We start from the raw sequence: 23,077 nt of genomic DNA on the forward strand, positions 1-23,077 counted from the left end.
GCAGGGGTTATGCAGCTGACTGTTATAAAGATCTAAAAAGAAAATCAAAAATGGCCTGCCGGTACAAGATGGACTTTCAGTTTGGAGTGTTTTTTGAGAATGCAGCTCATAACCAGTGCTGTAGTAATGAGCCTGATGATATTCATCAGATCCCCCATGATGATTAATTCTTCCTATTACTGTCCATCCACAGAAAACTCCCAATCAGTATCTCATGAATCTAAGCAGACTCCTTCCTGCCGCACACTGCAGAATCCACATAAGTGACAGGCCGCTGAAATCAGTGACCTCAGAGTGCAGCAGAAGGGACCCGACAGCTTCCTTTTAAAGGGGTTGTCCGTCCTCAAACTCAAAATTAAAGGGGTTGTCCGCCTTTTACTATTGAAGACCTATCTTCAGGATAGGTCATTAATAGTAGATCAGTGGGGGTCTGACACTAGACAACCCTGCCGATCAGCTGTTTGAAGAGAAGGCCGTGCTCATATGAGTGCTGCTTTCTCTACTCTGTTTATTAGCAAGTGTAATTACAAGTATGGCATCCCCATTCACTTCTCTGGGAAAGCCCTCTCTTGTTCAAGTGAATACAACAGAGCCGTCCCATAGAAGTGAATAGGGACGCCACACTTGTAATTACACCGGCTAACCACTGCAACTGCGGCAAGCAGGTAAACAGAGCAGAGGAGAAAGTGCTTGTATGAGCACTGCGTTCTCTTCAAACAGCTAATTGGCGAGGGTGCTGGGAGTCGGACCCCCAGCGATCTGATACTGATGACCTATCCTGAGGATAGGTCATCAAGATTAAAAAGTGGACAACCCCTTTAAAGGGAACCTGTCACCTGGATTTTGTGTATAGAGCTGAGGACATGGGTTGCTAGATGGCTGCTAGCACATCCGCAATACCCAGTCCCCATAGCTCTGTGTGCTTTTATTGCGTAAAAAAAACGATTTGATACATATGCAAATTAACCTGAGATGAGTCAGAGCTTGAAAATATGACTCTTCTCTGGTCACACAAGTAAGATATGACTCTTTTATGTAAATTTGCATATGTATCAAATCCGTTTTTTTACACAATAAAAGCACACAGAGCTATGGGGACTGGGTATTGAAGATGTGCTAGCGGCCATCTAGCAACCCATGTCCTCAGCTCTATACCCAAAATCCCGGTGACAGGTTCCCTTTAAGGGATGGAATCCGTGCACTTTAAAGAAATATAAACACTCGCCTCTTGCAAGCAGCTCTGTTCCAGTGTTGAAGGTCCAATCCTTGTGGCCTCCGGTTCTTGGAAGTGTGATGTACCGTCAGTCATCACATGCCCTACTGGAGCCATTCGCTGTATTCAGTGGTGACGTCACCAAGTGGCATGTTACCGCTGAGGCCAGTGAATGGTTGCAGAGGTGCTTATGACAATGAATGGGTCATAAGCAGCGGAGACAGGACCATCTGTGCTGGAACAGAGCTGCTTAGAAGAGGTGGGAGTCTTTTTTCTTTATTGTGCAGAACCTTAAAGGGGTATTGTGGTTATAACAAATAATCCCCTATCCACAGGATAGGGAAAACTATCAGATCAGTGGGACCCCTACTGCTGGGACCCCCACAGATCATGAGAACAGGGGCTCTGTAACCTGGGGAGCCCCCATGAAATTGACGGAGCGGCTGGTCGGAAATGCACGCTGTCAGTCCATTCATTTCTATGGGAGTGTTGGAGTTAGCCGAGCACTGTACTTGGCTATCTTCATTGCTCTTATAGAAATGAATGGAGTGGCAGCGCGCTTTACAACCAGCCGCTCTGTCCATTTCAGGGGGGCTCCACGGGGTATGGGGCTCCCAGTGGTAGGACCCCTACCGATCTGATAGGGGATAACTTTTTTTATAACCAAAATATCCCTTTAATTCATTTTGAGTCAGGGATCAGACAACCCCTTTAAAATAGAAGACAGGGCTGACAAGAAGATCTGACAGGCTTCTCTCTTAAATGGGGTGTCTGATCGCGGCGGTGGGTGCTGCAGGTGCGTAGCTGGTAGTCTGGTTAGAAAAGACCCCCTAAAAAAATTGCAATCATCTCTTTACATTAGACACTGTATATTAACAAAGGAGTTCAAGAGAATATTTTTCACATCACATGAGCTTAAAGAAATAATCCAGTCAAAGCATGATGTTACTTCGGTTTCCCCCGCAGAAGACCAATGATGAAAGAAAATGAAAACATAGCTTTATTACATAGCGGGCAGTTTTTATGAAATGGTCTAGAAAAACGCTTTGCTGTCCATAGCAACCTATCAAAGCGCAGCTTTCATTTTTCAAGAGCAGAACATTAAATAAAAGCTGCGCTGTGATTGGCGGGTATGGGCAACACGGGCAGTTTTGCTTTTAGAGGAGGCGGAGCTTGTGCGAGCGCTGCTTCTGCTTCAGAACTACACTGCACGCCGCCTCACTCACAGTGTAATTACAACCTCTCCTCCCATCTGAATGCAGTGGTGCATACACCGTGCAGTGTAATTGTGAAGCAGCCGATCAGCAGATGATCTGATATTTAGGACTTGTCCCGAGGACGAGGGACTAATATGTACCTGCTGCACAGCACCTTTAAACCTTGACAATGTACAGGTAAAGAATACATCATCAGTGCTATAGGAAACGACTGACTGGAGATTTTCTTTAAGCCACTTACACGCTGCCATATGTCGCTGAATCAGTCCTTTAGGCGGAAGATAAATACTTCGGATGATTAGAAGTAAAATGTTAGGTAATATCCGTGCGACTACCACAATCATTCCCTTCTTCAACAGAGGAACATAGCCCCGGGGCCAATTTCGTCCTGAAACACTGCCAAGCCTGCATCAAAGTGAACTGGGCTGCACTGTAATACCACTTACAACCTGTGAACAGGTGTGGTACTATTTCTAGAGGAAAACGTCTGTCTTTCCATCCCTAGACAACGCCTCGAAACGCAGTAGAAACCTCTGCTAAGCGCAAACCAGCCTTCTGAGTTCTACCGTAATGTCCTTCCTATTCAGCGGCAGCTTCTATATGTGTCATCTCAATCTGTCTTATCTGTATGTTGTCGGCCCCTGTGTGGACGATTTGATGATATTCGGCAACCTCTGCCTGGCAGGATTGGTCCTCAATAGTATGTTCAATATGTTGAATACTGGACTCATCCAGAAGTTGTGCCTCCACCTCTTCCATGTGTATCTCATTAACATGTTCAACGTGCACTTCCTCAACGTGAACCTCAGTTCCTGGGTCTATCTGAAGATGCTCGACCTCTATGTGACCCATATGAACCTGCGTCTGGAGATCCAGTATGTGGGCACCTTTCACTTGGTTCACTTCTAGAAGATCCTGGTGCAAGTGACCAACGGTTAGTTGAGGTGGATCAACTTGAACTTGAATGACTTGATCTACCGGCACCACGTGGACTTGTTCCACGTGCTCCACAAACGCCATCGAGGATACCGCCTCTGCTTCGGTTTGTTCGGAGGGAAGGACGACCTCAGTCACTATTCTCTCAGCGATGTTGTGAGTATCACGGAGATGTTTCCGTAGCTCGCTGCCTTGCATAAACCACATGTCACACAGCGTGCAATGGTTGGGTTTGTCGCCAGTGTGAAGAACTAGGTGGTCTTTAAACTGGTCCCAGCAATTAAAGACACTATCGCAAACCTAGAAACAAAACAGAAATGCGCAGATTATTCACGTGTTTCAATGCAGGTATCGTCACACTGTGACCCCCGTAGCTATATACATACCTATGTTAGCACATTTTGAAATAATGAATGACTTTTCGTCAACAGTATGTTCACTATACTATAATGTGATGGCCTACAGTTAGAAGGGTTGTTCAGGGTTTTGTAAGTGATGACCTATCCTCAGGATAGAACATCACCAGCTGATCAGACACTCCGCACCCATTCTGATCAGCTAGTCTGTGTAGCTCCATTGATGGAAGACAGCGCCAAAGCTACACAGCGCCAGCAGGAACTCGCTACTACAGCGCTAGCATTGTAGTAATAACCTCCCACCACTATGTCAATGGTGCTGTGTAGCTCTGGTGTGGAGAGTCGGACCCCCGCCGATCAGCTAGTGATGGTATATCCAGAGGATAGTCCATCAATGATAAACCCTGGACAACCAGTTTAAAGGGAACCTGTCACTTTTGAACACCTGACTATCTGCAGGCAGCATATTACAGAGCACGAGGAGCTGAGCAGATTGATGTAGTTATATATCAGAAAACATTCATCATTTATTTACCCCTTTTATTGCCATGGGGTTTTTGGACATATTGCACCTCTGGTCGCCAGGAAAGTTTTAACACTTTTTGATATGTACAAATAAAACCTAAATTACAACATTAAAATAAACCCCTCAGCACTTTATACACAGAGACGCCTTTATGCAATGTTTTCATCAGATTGGAATTGTTCATAAAAATTAGGGTACTTTCACACTAGCGTTTTTGTTTTCCGGCATAGAGTTCCGTCCTAGGGGCTCAATACCGGAAAAGAACTGATCAGTTTTATCCTAATGCATTCTGAATGGAGAGCAATCCGTTTAGGATGCATCAGTTCAGTCCCTCTTAAGTTTTTTTGGCCGCAGCATGGTGTATTTTTCTCTCCGGCCAAAAATCCTGAACACTTGCCGGAATGCCGGATCCAGCATTAATTTCCATTGGAATGTATTAGTGCCACATTGACGGATCCGTTCTTCCGGTCCGCGCATGCGTAGACCTTCAAATCTGTGGAAAAAAAAAAATACCGGATCCGTTTTTCCGGATGACACTGGACAGACGGATCCGGTATTTCAATGCATTTGTCAGACGGATCCGCATCCGGATCCGTCTGACAAATGCCATCAGTTTGCGTCCGGCGACGGAACTGCTTTCCGGAATCCTCTGCCGCAAGTGTGAAAGTACCCTAACATAAAAGTTGATATTAGTGGCTAAGAGTGTGACCCAAGCTGAAAGTTATATGCACCACAATGCCTAAAAATAGAAGATCAGCATGGGCCAAGTTTATGTATACATCTTCAGAACCAGAACTGAAAAGACTAAAAATCTGGATAGGTTTACAGAAGTGATAAACTATACAATACCTTGAAAAGTAAGGGCACCCCTAAACCCTATCTCCTGCAAGTCCTGCAAGTAGACCACCTTTAAGTAGTTGTGACAAGCAAACAGGATTATTTATAAAAAAATAAAAGCATAAAAATGACAAGTACGGCACCTAAAATTCACATCCAAACAGGTTTACTCACAAAATAGTGAAAATATATCAAGGTGTACATGGATCAATAACAGGTTGTGCTCTCAAAAACACTGAAACGGGGGCCATGCAATATTTGCCTGTCATTCACAAATCTGTTTGACTAAGAATTCGGTCTCCTGATTTTGTTTCTATGAATTGGTTCTACTCATCAGCTGTTGCCCACTGACTCCAAACCTGAGGCGCTGCCCTCCGTCTGTGGCAATCTATAGGATCCACTACCCAGACAGACCCTGTGTAATGTGGTAGCTAAGGCTCCAGTCACATCTGACGGTTAACCGGGATAAATGCCAAGTTTCTGCAAGCATACCTCTGCTGGAACAGACTACCGGATTTACCTGCCGGAGATGTGAACGCAGCCTAAGGTCGCTTTCAGACAGGAGTAACACGGATGTTTTATTGCTACCATATTGTGGACACAAAAGCTCAACCTCATGTGATTCACCTAAATGGGAGTTAGAGCACCATAACTCTGGTGCTGATGAACTGTGGGAGGTCTGGGTCTGGCATTCATAATGGGCATACCCTGTATTATGCCCATCTTAAAATTAGACAAATTTAGTTTTTTGTTGAGAAACTAAGGCTACTTTCACACTAGCGTTTTAGTTTTCGGGTATTGAGTTCAGTCATAGCGGCTTAATACGTTCAGTTTTGTCCCCATTCATTGTCAATGGGGACAAAAATGAACTAAACGGAACGCACCAAAATGCATTCTGTTCCATTTAGTTGCGTCCCCATACCGGAGAGCAAACCGCAACATGCTGCGGTTTTGCTTTCCATCCTGGCATGCGAAGCAAGATGGATCCGGAATGACCCCCAATGCAAGTCTATAGGGACGGATCCGTTTTCTCTGACACGTGAAAAAACTGATCCGTCCCCCGTTGACTTTCAATGGTGTCCATGACAGATCCGTCTTAGGTATGTTAAAGATAATACAACTGGATTTGTTCATAACGGATGCAGACGGTTGTATTATCAGTAACGGAAGCGTTTTTGCTGAACCCTGCCGGATCCAGTTAAAACGCTAGTGTGAAAGTAGCCTTATTGAAAACATTAATTCATTGTAAGTCAGTGGGCAAAAATGTATTTTCTGACAAATCTTTTCCGTCTTTTCGAAATATTTGATATTCGTCTCTAGTAATAACCGTTATTGCTATCACTGTAGTGTTTAATGGGTATCACTGGAGAAGCAGTCAGTAGATTTTACATTTTTTTCTGGGGGGAAAAAAAAAACAAAAAAAACACCATAGGTGACAGAGCAAGTATGTTCCCTGATTGATATGGTTGGGAAGGTGATAACATGCACAGAAGTCCATGTTATCCCTCTCCATGGGGTCATGTACAGTTACACAGGGAGAGGAGGATCTATGCATATCCCCCTCTCTCTGAAGCATATCAGCCCCCACTACTTTCGGGGAGGCTACTTCAACCTGCTCTCAAGGTCTTTAAATATTTTGACCACGCTCAGAAGATCTCCATATCCACCTTGGCATCTCAGGTGGAAAGACTTTACTGCTTAAAGAAAAATGATCTTTCATATGCAGCCAGTTCTCTGCCAGGATCGAGGGACTGGACAACCCTGTTTTGCAGGTCAGTGGGGGATCTCAATTGTTGCAGCTTTAGCGGGCATTTATGGTATAGCAACACCTTAAGACATGCACTGGCCACGTACCTGACATTCATATAGTTTCTTCCTTCCCTTCTTCGCACCAACACCATGCTGACAGGCTGTTAAGTGACATTTGAGTGTGCTGTTCCTAGCAAAATGTTCATGACAGTTAGGACATTGAAAGGGTTTTTCACCTAAATAACAGAAAAAAATATATGAAAAATAAATTACAACAAATTCATCTTAAAAAAATATCCTACAATCCTTATCTGTGCTCTCTCACATTAAAAACGTTCATTAAAGCTCAATCCTCATCTTACTGATAAGAATGTGGCTTAAATAAGTGTTTATGGCCTCTCAGTAGTTTACAGATGACCAGTCACAGAGCTAGAAAAACTGTTAATCCTTTGTGACAGAACTGCTCAATATTTTTAATAAAGGCCAATTGAAAAAAATTATTTTTAGCCAAAAATGAGTAAAATGCAATCGTAAAAAATTGCCTCTGAAGGTGTACATAGCCTTTAAGTGCTCAGGAGACTGTCCCTTTATGCTTGGTGCTGTCCACTCTCTGTACTGAAGACATCCCCACCCTTAGCAGTCTCGCAGGAGGAAGAGGTTAGGAAAGTGTTCAGAGCTGAGAGAACTGAACACAAAGGGTTTGTCTTACTCGGTCATGGAACCTGTATGATCATCACCCCAGGTACACACTGTTCCCCTATCAGCAGTTTTGATGGGTCGCCATTCCTACCCCCCTCATTTTAATATGAATTTCTTTCCACCATCTATGGAGGTCTATGAAAATTGCCCCTAAGTGAAAGCTTCATTTCAGCACAGACTGATTGAATACCAGCACATAGCGATGTACTAGGTGAAGCTGTATGAACCATGAATAATTAGAGAAATCATTTTCTTGCCTATTACTTGCATTACTGCTATGTGCAAAATGCATAAATATAATAGGCAAAGCACATATTTCCCTCTGTTCTTTGGGACTTGTGTCTGGTAATGGTGCACGCGGTGCAATCTGTCAACCTTCACAATGCAAACAGAGGGCAAAGACACTGGATGACTCCCAGACACACAACGAGTTGGGGTTTGTTCACACATCACCATTTTTCCAATGGTAAATCCGACTGTTTCCTAGAGTATCTCCATCAAAAATCCAAGTCTGACAACTCTGATTTCTGCTGTGGATTAGTACAACGATATGGTGTTGCAGCGTCCCACTACATGAGTGTGGGCACTGATTAGAAGCACTTTTTACTCTATTACAAGCTCTAGGTTGTAATGTATAACTTTGCATTTGGGTATCTGCAAAATCCCTGTTAACAGGCCTATTAGGTGCAATTTATACATCCCACCACTAGATGGGGATATAGTTCAGGTCCTATATTTACCTAGGTCAGGCCTAGTTAGTCAGTTGGAAAAATGTAGGCAGAGAAGAGAGCAGATCTGAGGTAGTCGGATCAGATTAGTGGGAGAGAAGATAGAGTGAAGACTTCATGACACAGATTAGTGAGTGGAGCCAACTTTGCTAGGAGGTGATACTCAGATGTGAGGCGCAGAAGAGCGTTTTCCTTCTGTGGCCGGACTATAGACTTGCATCCCTGACCAGTGGGAGAAGAGTTTGCCTCCCTGGAAAAGAAACAAGCTTTCCTAGGAATTCATCGGTGATAAGAGCCATTATTGAGGGCCACAGACACCTTTGCATGGTGGAGGTTTTATAGCTTCTGGCAGCCACACCAAACTTCTGAGAGACAGTGGAGTTTTCCTGTCTAAAATATTCAGCTTGTAGGGAAAGACAAGGAATAGGATCCAAAGCATCTAAGGGAACCAAGTACACCTAACCCACTGCTCCAAAGCCACGAAACCTAAACAGCCTAAAACAGTGGATTTGCAGAATTAACTCTGTACCAACTAAAGACTGCATATTTGTACTACTGCAACTGAAAGACATCCAAAGTAAAAGTTGTGAGTTACATCTTACCACTGTCTACTCATTATTACCACTATTGGTTGTACCACCATTAACGGTACTGGCTTCACGACAAAAAACATCAAGGGACTCAGCCGCAACTAGCACCCTAAGCACCCTTAACATCAAGGGCACCTCAACCACCATCTTGGCTGATGCTTCCTACCGCAGAGCGTGCCCCGGAGGATTTCGTGCTGTCCACCTCAACACTGTGCTGCCAGCCCAGGGAGGCTTTCTGCTAACCGTGAGTAAACTGATGAACTGTGCGTTATATCATTTGGCCCCTCATCGGTCCACCGTGCACCTCACGTGTTGCCCCTGCGCTACTGGCTGGCTGCAGTGTCAGTCTGCATGGGGTTAACCTGCAGCTTTTCCAGGATCCATGAGAAGAGTGAACATACTGATTCTCCTCATAGACTAAACAAAAAAAAAAATTCAGTGGTGCAGATAAAAATCCCAATTTTCGGAGCATGTTAATAGGGTTATAAAAACCCTATTCACCTACATTGGAAGAGGAAGATTAGTGGATTCGATCAGATTAGACTGCACCGACATCCTGAGAAAACTCTCAATGTGTGAACCGTCCCTTAGGATTCCACAATGGGCTTCCTAGATTATGGGGGATTCCCTAGTCAAAAAAATTTCAGGAACTACTGCTGTATATTATATATTTATCTACTGGTGACATCCACAATATCTGTACAGTGCATGGCGCAGGCTTAGGAGAAGAGCCCGCTCCATATGCAGCAGGTAAATGGCAACCATGGCACCCGCGCCCCCCCATGACAAGATCACGGTCTGGGGTTTGGTGAAGGCTCCCAGGCCTGCCATGTAAGTATTCCTATTATAATAGTGAATATCAATGTACACTGAGATGTAAAGTGTAATCAAATTTGAAGTACCCTAGGGGGACAAAAAAAACAAAAACAAAAAAAAGTTATAAATAATGTATATAAAAAAAACACCACAGATATTATCCAATTCTTTTCCAATTTCTTACATAACCTACACAAAACAAAAAAAAATCATTAAAAATATAATGGTTATTTATCCCATAAAAGTGAATGCTATAAGAAAAAAAAATGCTCAGGGCCAGAAATTACCGGTATGTTTTTTGGGGTCACCTCGCTGCTCAAACATTGGAATGAAAAGTGATCAAAAAGTCACATCTACTTCAAAATGGTAACTATATAAAGGACAGATCACCCTTCAAAAAATGAGCCCTTACGTAGCTACATCAACGGGAAAAATAATAAAAGTTGTGGGTGTCAGAATATAGTGCTCAAAAACCAGGATAGAAAAACATAACATAAAAAACGGTATCAATTTGATATTGCCGTAATTGAACTGACCCGCAGAATACGGCACAGTAGGCACTGTAAAAACAAAACCCAAAAAACGATTGCGGAATTGCTTTCCCCCCCCCCATTTCACCCCAAAATTAATTCTTTTACACTTTCTGCATACATGATAGGGTACATTCAATGGCATCATTAAAAAGTACAACTCGGCCCACAATAAACAAGAAAAAGAAAAAAGAAAAAAAAAAAACGCGAAAATTGGCTGCGTCCTGGTTAACGTATGAGAGAAAATGAATAATAAATAGAACACCAGACTGTGGATGAGGCCTACAAAATGGTCAATGCAATAAAAGTAAAAGCACCTGAAGGGTTTTTAGTTTTTTGCAATACACTGTGGGGACATCGGTCAGCGGTTACATCCAGTACTTGAATAAGCAGTTCTGCTGCCCCCTGCTGGCCTACAAGTGCATGCGCACACACGGGCAACGTTACCTGTATGCTTTCTTAGGTGTTCTTTAAAATGTCCAAAGTGATCAAACTGTTTATCGCAGTACTGACAAACGTGGATTTTTTTGCCCGGCCTCGGCCTCCTGCAGGCGGCGCTTTCTTCTAGGTGATAGCAGGTGAGGTGTTGCTTCCACGCAATCTCGCGTACGTAGCTTTTATTGCATATTTCACACTTAAAATTGTCCTCGGAGTGTGATTTCATGTGTTCCTTTAAATGGTAAAACAATTTAAATGAACGGTTACATTTCTGACAAGGGAACATGCTGTTGACATGTGACAGATGAACCTCCATAATTTCAATGCCTTCTACCTGATTGCCCGCAGCATCGCTTTCATTGGCGCTGTCTTCCTGCAGCTGCCTTTTTCTTTCTCCTTGGCGGTACTTGCTGGTAATGTCCGCTAGAAGGGCTAGGGCCGAGTCATCTGACGTGCCTGTACTCTGAATGTATTTCACTGACTGTTCGGGTGACGTCCCTGCTTCCAGGGTCTCCAGGTTTTCCTCCAGTTCAATTGTTCCTTCGGTTATTTCAACTTCAATCTCCACTGGTTCGCCTTCGTCATCGGAATTCGTCATGGCCTCTGTGATGACACTGTTGGTGTCAGAAATCCTCCATTTTTTTAAATTTTCTTCATCTTGTGGCTTTTCTTCGATCACTATGGTCTCTTTGTTCCTAGCAAACATACACAGGCTCAATAAATGCTCGAGACCTCTATGAAATGGACTGAAGGCATTTTACGACTAGGGGGAGTTATTCAATTTCCTAATACGCTTTCTGCATTAAGATCTCTGCTTGCTGCCATGTCCATGGTCATGTGACAGACACAGGCATGCATGGCTTGTTACAAGGCCCCGCTCTGATATGACGTGTGTCTGTCACATGACCATGATGTTCATCTACTGGAGGTAAACACCGACGGTTCCTACTGAATGGCAGCAAGCAGAGGTCTTGAAAATCTGCAATTAACTAATAAAGTATGCTGGAAATTTGTATAACTTTTCATCATTCCGTGAATAAATCTTAGTTGCTAAAACTGCAATTCCTTTTAACATCTTCTGCTGGTTTCACATCTGCAGCACAGCTCTCTGGACCCAGACTTGCCGGATAGTACCCCCTGCCCGCCGGACCCCATTGGCCATCATAGGATCCGGACGCTCCCTGGCAAATATGTCAGGATTTGGCTGGACAAAAACCACTGCACGCAAAGGGTTTTGTCCAGCCAATTCCCAGCATTCTCTGCCGCAGATGTGAAAGTAACCTATTTACAGGATACGTGATAAATGTATGAGAGCTGGGGGGTCATATCACTGGGATTCCACCAGTCAAAAGAACTGGGGTCCCTGATCTCCCTGCGTGAATAGTGTACATGTGTGTTCACTTCTACGGGACTGATGGAGATAGCAAAGCACTGCACTCGGCAGCCCGACAGAAGTGAATGGATTGTAATCTGTGTATGACATTGTATAGAGGGAGGGCTGTCAATCACTCACAAGGACCGCCTCCTTCACTCCTGAGCCCAGAAAGAGCAGAGATTGAATGAATAACAAGTTATATATGTCAGTCTTTTCTAAAACCTGCTGCCTGCACTGCATTTCCCTTTAAACATTATTTGTGGTATTCTACAGTACTCACTGACCCCCTCCCCCTCCAAAAAAAAAAATCATCAATGTTCAAGGGGTTGTCCGGATTCAGAGCTGAACCCGGACATATCCCCTTCTTCATGCTGCGAAGCTCTCCCTCGCCCTGCGCTGAATCGCACACGGCAATGGCCTTTTCTGCTGATCTGGTGACATACCGGGTCTCTGAATGGGAATGCTAGGAGGAGGGCGTCCGCCTAGCGGAGAGCCTGGTGACGTCACCGGCACAAAAGAGTGGGCTTTAAAACAGGCTAGAGCAGCGCTAAAGCCCCTCCATTAGTGCCGGTGACGTCACTGGCAACACTGCTAGATGGAAGCCTCCGCCTACCAGTGTAAAGCATATCAAGAAACAGCCCTTGCCGTGCCCGATGCAGCTCAGGTTAAGAGGTCATATCATGCTCCGATGCTGTTCTTAGAGGGGCTGTCTGAGTGAAAAAGGGGATATGTCCGGGTTCACCTCTGAACCCGAACAACCCCTTTAATCATCTATCTTTTGACTGATTCTTAGAAGTGTAGAGGCGCATGCACATTTCCTGCGACGGCAGTGGCTGCAGAGCCTCTGTGCTTGTGTCGCTACTCGCAGCAGCAGCGTGGGCCTGAGAATGTCAGGACTGGGCTTTGAGTCCAGCTCTGGCAATCAAGCGACAGGGCGGACAGCCCCGTACTGCTCAAGAACTCTTTCTGAATGACGAATCGATTCGCTCACTTCTAGCCAGGGCTTACTCGCAGATGATTTTTAATACAGCAGTATTTGGATTTGGGCCTGATGCCCTCAATCCATGAGTGAAAACAGAGGTGTGAATAGCACCACGTACTTCTATGGGTCCCTGTGCCACCTGCTGTACGCACAGATGTAAATTACATTTGTGACAGTAAATCCTAAGGCTAGGGCGACGTGTCGCGCAACAAGGGTACAGCTATACGGCAACATTTGTTACGGAAAAGTTGAGCAACTTTTTTTTGTAATGATAGTCAGTGGTGTCGCAAAGCCGTATGCTGTGACTGCGATGCGACAGTTGCAAAAGAATCAGACTTGGATGGATTTTTTGCGACCGTCCCCTCACAGTATGTCACATCGCAACACCATTGACTATCACTACAAAAAATGTGCGACTTTTCAGCGACACATGTCACCGCGTAACTTTACCCTAACAGGCAGAAAATACTGTCAGACAGAGGGGGTTTATGTGTCTATGGCTTACTTTTAACATTCATTTCTAGGTGTAGCCTTCTGTCCATGACAAATGCAAACAGGTATGTCCGGGAACAGTCATATTTGTATAGACAGCACTTTAATACCTGAACTCAAGTGCTTTGATGGCCTCGTGCATCTGGAGGTACTCGGCTGCCTTGTATATATCGCTGGCCTCCTCTTCCCCTTGTAGCATTAGTTTTGCAGTATACGTGAATTCTATTAGATGTCGGAAGGCAACATTACTGACACCTGCGTTTGGGGACAAAAATACAGATTTAAAGCAATGCACAGAAATGTTATCAGTGACTCATTACATCACAAGGCTTCCATCCGCCTAGTGAAGCTGTTTTTTACGGTCAGCCTTTTAACGTGGTTTTCCAGGCTCCTGATATTGATGAACGTATGCTCAGGAGAGGTCACTAATATCCGATCGATGAGGGTCCGACACCCAGCACCCCCACCAGCCTCCGGCGCTGGAGCTAGCACTGTGAATGGAACAAGACGCGCAGCTCCGTTCAAAGCGTGGTGGTCGTGCCAGATTAGTGAATGGGAGGCGAGCTGCAGTACCTCAGCATGGCCACTACACTTTAAACGGAGCTGTGGGGCTGAAAACGTCCCTTCAGTCCAAAGCTAAAATTTGACTTTAAGTGAAACATATATAAGCAACATCAAGCCAGATGCCCTTTGTTCCTGCCATGCTGCCACTGTCTTGCTCCCATGCAGGATGCCCTTCAAGATGGCTGCTACTGACTCAGACTGCCCCATGCAAAGCGCTGTGGGAACATTAACCCCTCCCCGGATGGACATGGAGCCTACGTCATCTTGGGTATCGAAAGGAAGGAGCTACAGCACCCTGCATGGGGAAGTCTGAGATGGTGACACCCATCCTGAAAGGAATCCAATGTGGGATGAAGGCAGCATGGGAGGAACAGAAAGCACCAGGTATGCTGACTATACACAATGGAGGAGTTCGTTAAAGGGGTTTTACTATGTCAGACAATGGGGGCATATCGCTAGGATATGCCCACATTGTCTGATAGGTGCGGTCCCACCGCTGGGAACCGCACCTATAACGAGAACGGAGCCCCGCATGCGCAGCCGAACCTACCGTTCATTTCCATGGGGCCGCCAAAAATAGCCGAGCCCTGGATATTTCCGTCGGCCTCATAGAAATGAATGGGAGCACGGGCCGCGCATGCGCAGTACGCACCCATTCACTTCTATGGGAGAGGCGGGGATTAGCGCTTGGTGGTGGACTAACCCCAGGAAATCCTACAGTCAGAGCGCTCCCCGCTCCGTTCTCGATATAGGTGCGGGTCCCAGCGGTGGGACCCACACCTAACAACGATGGGGGCATATGCTAGCGATATGCCCCCATTGTCTATGATGGGAACACCCCTTTAATGATAAAACACCATCATGTAAGGAGTGACCAGAACTGTATGGAGAATACCTTCTATTTCCACTAATGGCTCTTCTGTAAAATCCTGAAAGAATTTGTAGAAAAAATGGCTGCAGGCGGCAAGGACGGCTTTGTGGGCTTTGAATTGGTGTCCTGCAAATAAAAAATAAAAAAAACACAACAAGGCTAATGAGAGTATAATGCATCCACTGTATAAAAAAATAAAAAGTCTGCCCCATTTTTACTGGGTCCACAATTTATCTCTCTAAGGCCTTATGCACACGTACCTCTTTTTGTAGACCCCTATTGAAAGAGATTTATCTAAACTGCTGTAAAATGGAACTGGCCTAGTTGCCCATAGCAACCAATCAGAATCTACCTTTATCCAAAGGAGCTCTGAAAAATGAAAGGTGGAATCTCATTGGTTGCTATGGGCAACTAGGCCAGTTCTACTTTACACCAGTTTTGATAAATCTCCCCCATTGACTTCAATGGATCCTTGGAGCACATTTTGCGGCCAAGAATGGGACACGTTCTATCTTTTGTGGAACAGACATACAGATGTGGAAAGCACATGGATCATCCGTATCATCTAAAAAGATAGCACGTCTTATACATTGCCGTATAATGCGGACCCTAGACCCGTTGAAGTCAATGGGTCCAAAAAAAACGAAACCAAAAAACGGATACAACACGGACATCGTCCGTATTTTCCACACCACAAAATACATGCAGTTGTGTGTGTGAGGCCCTAATATAGAAAAAATTATCTCAAAGGTCTTGTAATCTACACAAGCGGCGTCATGTCAGACAGGCAGTGCTGCGGCCCCTTTCCATCACTGCATGCAGTGTGTATATACCGTATACCCGTATGTAAGTGCCGCCCCACAGCAAAGAGCCGGGCGTGCATTTGCAGGATTTTTTTTCAAGAAGATGAGTGACCTACATGGACGCCATTATCACCCCCCCAGATCTTTGGGTGCAGTTCTTCAGATTGCCATACTACGTAGAATACGTCCCATTATTGGAGGCACTTACCATCCACAATCAGCGTGATGTCAGTAAACTGGTCCAGTTCCCGCTGCTCGTTTAACCGGTCCATCATCACTTTATAGTGGTCCGGAAATTCCTGAATGCAGCCCATCGTCTCCTCAGCTTCCATACCTGAACAGCTAGCCTGAAAGGCAGATCCACATACCGCACCTGTCAGAATGAGAATGTGCTGCCGGTCATAATTCAACGGTTTTCTGTAGCCGTGCTGACAGTATAAATGTGGTGTACGGCTGTGAGCACAGACTGCGGGCTCATGCACGCGGCAGTGCCCATATTGCGGCCCGCAAACAGCGCGCCTGCAACCCACATGACGGATGTGGACCTATTCACTTAAATGGGTCCGCAATCTGGTAGGTCGGTGCGGAACGGAGGCACGAAACCCCATGAAAGCACTACGGAGTCCTTCCGTGGGGTTTCTGTCCGTGCCTCCGTACATCAAAAAAGAAGTGCATGCAATACTTTTTTGCGGTGCAGACTATTGGACGCGGATCGTGGACCCACGACTCATCGTCGATTCACAAGTGGCGGACCTACAGTAGAACAAACAAGGACCAACCTATAAAACACGGAGCCCTCAGAGAACTGGCTGAAGCGACTAACAGCAGGACACTTCTGTTCACACAGGTCTGGTATGCTGGAGGTTTTCTGTCTGGATGCTGCACTGAAAATCCAGTGCAATGCGCGAGCATGGGCTGTAATACCAAGAAAACCACTATATAAAGTATGGCGCTGTACTAGGTAAGCGGCGAGAAGGCACCGCTGACTGTGCCAGTGTCAGGTGGTGAAAAATGGAAAATCTATCCCCAGGGAAACCATTTAAAAGGGGTTGTCTGACTTCAGTAAATGGCATTTATCATGTAGAGAAAGTTAATACAAGGCACTTACTAATGTATTGTGATTGTCCATATTGCCTCCTTTGCTGTCTTGATTCATTTTCCCATCACATTATACACTGCTCGTTTCCATGGTTATGACCACCCTGCAATCCAGTTGCAGTGGCCATATCTGCACACTACAGGGATAATGTTCTGGCCAGGAAGATGTGAGTACACATACGCCTTTTTTTTTCCAATACTGTGCAAGCATGACCACTGCTGCTGTATTACAGGGTGGTCGTAACCATGGAAACAAGCCATTTATAATGTGATCAAAAAATGAATCCAGCCAGCAAAGGAGGCAATATGGACAATCACAATACATTAGTGTCTTGTATTAAAGGGAACCTGTCACCGGGATTTTGGGTATAGAGCTGAGGACATGGGTTGCTAGATGGCCACTAGCACATCCGCAATACCCAGTCCCCGTAGCTCTGTGTGCTTTTATGGTGTCAAAAAAACGATTTGATACATATGCAAATTACCCTGAGATGAGTCCTGCATGTGAGATGTGTCAGGGACAGGACTCATCTCACATACAGGACTCATCTCAGGTTAGTTTGCATATGTATCAAATCCTTTTTTTTTTACACAATAAAAGCACACAGAGCTATGGGGACTGGGTATTGCGGATGGGCTAGCGCCCATCTAGCAACCCATGTCCTCAGCTCTATACACAAAATCCCGGTGACAGGTTCCCTTTAACTTTCTCTACATAATAAATGTCATTTGCTGAAGTGAGACAACCCCTTTAAAAGGGAACCAGTCACTTTGAACATGTAAAATGAATCTTTTGATGCATGTGTCTTTACAGAGGAAGAGGTTCTAAGTTTGCTGTCTAAAATTAATACAAATAAGTCACAGGGGCCTGATGGGATACACCCAAAGCTATTAAAAGAGCTCAGCGATGAACTAGCAAAACCATTAACAGATTTATTTAACCAATCGCTGGCAACAGAAGTCGTCCCAAAAGATTGGAAATTAGCAAATGTTGTGCCCATTTACAAGAAAGGTAGTAGGGAGTAAATCGGGCAACAATAGGCCAGTAAGCCTGACATCAATAGTGGGGAAATTAATGGAAACCATACTTAAGGAGAGGATTGTGGAACATCTAAAATCCCATGGATTGAAAGAAAAACAGCATGGGTTTACTTCAGGGAGATCATGTCAAACTAATCTTATTGATTTTTTTGATTGGGTGACTAAAATAATAGATGGAGGAGGTGCAGTAGACATCGCTTATCTAGACTTTAGTAAGGCTTTTGATACTGTCCCACATAGAAGGCTTATCAATAAATTGCAGTCTTTGGGCTTGGACTCCCATATTGTTGAATGGATAAGACAGTGGCTGAGGGACAGACAACAGAGGGTTGTAGTCAATGGAGTATATTCAGACCAAGGTCTTGTTATCAGTGGGTACCTCAGGGACCTCAGGGATCTGTTCTGGGACCCATATTGTTTAATATCTTTATCAGCGAAATTGCAGAAGGCCTCGATGGTAAGGTGTGTCTATTTGCTGATGACACAAAGATTTGTAACAGGGTTGATGTTCCTGGAGGGATACACCAAATGGAAAAGGATTTAGGAAAACTAGAGGAATGGTCAAAAATCTGGCAACTAAAATTTAATGTTGATAAGTGCAAGATAATGCACCTGGGGCGTAAAAACCCAAGAGCAGAATATAAAATCAGTGATACAGTCCTAACCTCAGTATCTGAGGAAAGTGATTTAGGGGTCATTATTTCAGAAGACTTAAAGGTAGGCGGACAATGTCATAGAGCAGCAGGAAATGCTAGCAGAATGCTTGGGTGTATAGGGAGAGGCATTACTAGTAGAAAGAGGGAGGTGCTCATGCCGCTCTACAGAGCACTAGTGAGACCTCATTTGGAGTATTGTGCTCAGTACTGGAGACCATATCTCCAGAAGGATATTGATACTTTGGAGAGAGTTCAGAGAAGAGCTACAAAACTAGTACATGGATTGCAGGATAAAACTTACCAGGAAAGATTAAAGGACCTTAACATGTATAGCTGGGAAGAAAGGCGAGACAGAGGGGATATGATAGAAACTTTTAAATACATAAAGGGACTCAACAAGGTCAAAGAGGAGAGAATATTTAAAAGAAGAAAAACTGCTACAAGAGGACATAGTTTTAAATTAGAGGGGCAAAGGTTTAAAAGTAATATAAGGAAGAATTACTTTACTGAGAGAGTAGTGGATGCATGGAATAGCCTTCCTGCAGAAGTGGTAGCTGCAAATACAGTAAAGGGGTTTAAGCATGCATGGGATAGGCATAAGGCCATCCTTCATATAAGATAGGGCCAGGGGATATCCATAGTATTCGGATATATTGGGCAGACTAGATGGGCCAAATGGTTCTTATCTGCCGACACATTCTATGTTTCTATGTAGCAGCAGGTTAAAGAGCAGGAGGAGCTGAGCAGATTGGTGTATAGTTTTGTGGGAAAAAGTTTAGTAAAACTTGTAATTTATACATTTATATCTCTGCTCATTCTGAGCTTTGATGTCCAGGAGGCGGTCCTATCAGTGATTGACAGATATCTCTGTATACACAGTCATAGAGGGCAGGATGTCACTGATAGGACCGTCTCCTGGACTTCAAACGGCTGTGTAGCAAAGCAGATTTCAGCTGCTTTCACTCATGACATAAATTCTAAATTTTCGTGAAAGTTTTTTCCAATTTTAATGTGACTGTTGGGGATTTAAAGGCGCTGTTTGGAAGATCCCTTTCATTAAAATTAAAAAGGATTAATGGAAGGTCTAAGGAACAAATGATGTCCGCATGGAGAGCTTGTGTTAAGAAACTTTTCTCCAATTAGAAGTTGTTGTAGGTGTAACTTATGTATGTCCGTAGTTACGTGTAAATAATGATGCCATCTGTGTGAAACACATTGATGTCCATGGACTGCGGAAAACTGGAATTATAACACTAAGGCCCCTTTCACACGGGCGAGTTTTTCGCGCGGGTGCAATGCTCGAGGTGAACGCATTGCACCCGCACCGAATCCGGACCCATTCACTTCAATGGGGCTGTTCAGATGAGCGGTGATTTTCACGCATCACTTATGCGTTGCGTGAAAAATCGCAGCATGCTCTATATTCTGCGTTTTTCACGCAACGCAGGCCCCATAGAAATGAAAGGGTCTGCGTGAAAATCCCAAGCATCCGCAAGCAAGTGTGGATCCGGTGCGATTTTTTAGGCATGGTTGCTAAGAGATGATAGGGATGAGCAACCCCATGGTTATAAGGGAAAATAATAGCATTCTTAATACAGAATGCTTACTAAAATGTGGATTGAGGGGTTAAAAAAAAAATATATAATTAACTCACCTCATCCTGTTGTTCGCACAGCCGGCATCTTCGTGCTTCTTTCAGGACCTGCAAAAAGACCACGTGGTGAGGGCGGTGATGTCAGTGCTAGTAGATTTCTATCTTCATTCAGCAGGACCTGCGCTGACGTCACCGCCCTCACCACGTGATTACGTCATCAAAGGTCCCTTTGCAGGCCCTGAAAGAAGAAACAAGATGCCGGCTGCGCGAACAACAGGATGTGAGGAGTTAATTTTTTAACCCCTAAAGCCACATTTTAGTAAGCATTCTGTATTAAGAATGCTATTATTTTCCCTTATAACCATGGGAAAATAATAAAATCTACAGAACACCTAACCTAAACCCGAACTTCAGTGAAGAAGTCCGGGTTTGGGTCTGGGTACCACATTCAGTTTTTTATCACGTGCTTGCAAATCGCATTGCACCTACGCGATAAAAACTCATCAGAACGCAATCGCAGTCAAAACGTACTGCAATTGCGTACCTACTCGCACGGTTTTCCTGCAATGCACACGCGATGCATCCAGAGCAGATCCGGGATGCCCATGTGAAAGAGGCCTAATTATTCCTTTGTTCACTGGACTCAGACGCTGCCCTTTACCCCTGCTTCACACTTCCACACGAGCGTGTCCCTTGCGGGAATCACGCCCCGTGTGAGAGGGGGATCGTGTGTTCTGAACTTAGGACGCGCAGCCTCTGCCCAACCTTTCTGTAACGGAATCATACTGACGTACAGGGCAGAGACACACAGCATTATAAATCATGATAATGCCCTGCGCTTCCCAAGTCCAGAACACACGATCCCTCTCTCACACGGAGCGGGATAGAGCCCTGATGCCATCACCTGCCTGACTTTTATAGTTATTTCAGCGCTGTCTTGCCTCTGAATAAACAAAGGAATCTTCTCAAGGAAGTTTCATGTTGCGATTTCCAACCTGATGCCCAGGACGACTACAAATACGAAGGCCGCGATACACGCTCTCATCGCTCACCTCTATTACACATCCACAAGTGTTCTGCGGTCCGCAAACTGTGGGTCCACAAAACACGCACACTGGCCGTGTGAAAGAAACGCCTTTTCTTGTCCGCGACCGAGTACAATAATAGGACATGCTCTGTCTTTTTTGGTGGACAGGTACTTGAAATGAACGGGTCCACACCTGTTCTACGAAATTGCGGAACTGATGCAGACCCATTCATGCGGACAGCGGACCCTAAGGCCATATTCACACACTGCAGAGACTGTCCGGGTGTAGGTGCAGATGCCAACCTGATACCAATACATGCCAATGAATTACTGAGGGGCCAAGCATGACAGAATTCAGAGTTTTAGTAGATTTTTGCTAAGAGTGCTGGGGCCACCACTAGGTCCTCCGATTACTGTGCCATCTGATGAGGAAAGTTATCAAGCTGAGGAGTTGCCCATAGCAATCATCCACAAAGCGAAAGCAGTGACGTCAACGGTTACCATGACAACAGCTCCTCCTCTTCACTATTATGTATTTCACTCGCAGTCAGCACTGTCAAACCTAATCCTTCCACGTGACGCAGAACACCCCGCCCCTCTCACCTCCCATTGGCTGCCTGTCGGACATTACGCTGCGATTTTAACCAATCACAACCACGAGCTTATAACCGGAAGGCCTAACTTTACCGCCCTTCTCCCGGTCCCCCCCAAATCAAGCCGGGGGACACCCGCGGATCAGCCGTCACGTCGGTTAACCCCGTCCCCGCAACACGCCGCTTAGGTCAGTGACATAACGCCTTTGGTCACAGGTGACATAGTCCGTCCGAGCGCTCCGGCCTGCATAGTGTCGGCGCCAGTCGTTATTACGTCATCAAAACGCGCATTAAAATCTCCCCCTCGCAGGCTGCGGTTTTCTCTGAAGCCCGTGTGGCGAGAAGAACCCGACTTCCCGGAGCCGCGGAATGTCCCCCGAGTCTCGCCGCCCCGCTCCTCACCTGCACTAGTGAGACTGGCTGTCCGCGGCCTCCTCCTAGCGTCTATGGATGGCAGTGGGGAGAGGGCGGGCGGCTTCCCGGCGGCCCCCGCACAGGAAGTGACGTGATGACAGCCGCTAATCTGGCGGGAAAGCCTAAGAAGTCTGAAGAGAAGGAGAGTGTGGTGGAGGGGGCGCTGGCAGACTGTAGGGCAGTTCTTACTACATCTCCCAGCATAGATCATACTGGGAGTTGTAGTCAGCTGTAAACAGCTGTCTCTTTAGGTCAGGGAGGGTCAGAAGCTGTGTGCAGCCCTGTGGGTGACGCTGTTCTGGTGTAGAAGACGTTAGATTTGGATCATGCCCCTCGTCAAAAACCGCCAGACGCAGGGTTGTCGCTGCCACGATTTTGTGGAATTTGATGCAAAGATGGCGATCTGATCAAGGCACCATAGAGAGGATCTGGCAATGTTAGCGGTCAGATGCCCTCCTCCAGCTGTCCATGGGGGGCCTGTTGGTAAAGTTGCTTATACCTACTTAAAGAGGGGGGCCTATTTTAGAGATGGGTGTCAGTCCCGCCTGTGGGACCCGCACCCATACTTAGAACGGAGACTGCATGCGAGGCTGCCCTCCATTTATTCCTATGGGAGCGCCGAGAATAGCAGAGCGGTGCGGCCTTCTATTTTCAGAATGAATGGCAAGCGCGGCCACCTCTCCATTTGCTTCTGTGGGGCGTACGGAAATTGCCCGATCCAGCTCTCAGCGGTTTTCAGTGCTCACATAGGAATGAATGGTGCGCCCCCCGGCACTTTGCGGGCTCCATTCTTAGTATAAGTGTGGGTCACGGAAATGTGCCCCCAATATCCAAGGTGGGAATACGTTTGGTCAAAATGGGGACTTGTGACTATTTTTACATCTCAAATCCTTTGATCTGTGCTCCGCAGAGGAGGCAGCCGGGGGCCAGGA

At 45.4% G+C, this 23,077-nt stretch overlaps 1 protein-coding gene across 4 annotated transcripts; it reads right to left on the reverse strand.

Moving 5' to 3' along the window:
* Positions 1-727: 727 nt before the first annotated feature.
* On the reverse strand, positions 728-22,432 carry ZNF131 (zinc finger protein 131). Of its 4 annotated transcripts, XM_040421294.1 has the most exons (9): positions 22,134-22,428; positions 15,931-16,095; positions 14,944-15,045; positions 13,595-13,739; positions 10,970-11,330; positions 10,645-10,867; positions 6,940-7,070; positions 2,554-3,666; positions 728-773 (listed from the first exon to the last, which is right to left on the reverse strand). In XM_040421294.1, exons 1-8 carry the CDS (start codon positions 22,354-22,356, stop codon positions 3,010-3,012), a joined length of 2,007 nt encoding a protein of 668 aa, XP_040277228.1. In that variant the 5' UTR covers positions 22,357-22,428; the 3' UTR covers positions 728-773; positions 2,554-3,009. The 4 variants fall into 4 exon arrangements, with proteins under 4 accessions (XP_040277228.1, XP_040277224.1, XP_040277227.1 ...); XM_040421290.1 differs by having other exon boundaries at positions 10,645-11,330; positions 22,134-22,432; XM_040421293.1 differs by lacking the exon at positions 22,134-22,428 and adding an exon at positions 16,502-16,807 and having other exon boundaries at positions 10,645-11,330.
* Between the last annotated feature and the right edge of the window lie 645 nt (positions 22,433-23,077).

This window comes from Bufo bufo, chromosome 2 (genome assembly GCF_905171765.1).
Source record: "Bufo bufo chromosome 2, aBufBuf1.1, whole genome shotgun sequence".
NCBI classification, from domain to species: Eukaryota; Metazoa; Chordata; class Amphibia; order Anura; family Bufonidae; genus Bufo; species Bufo bufo.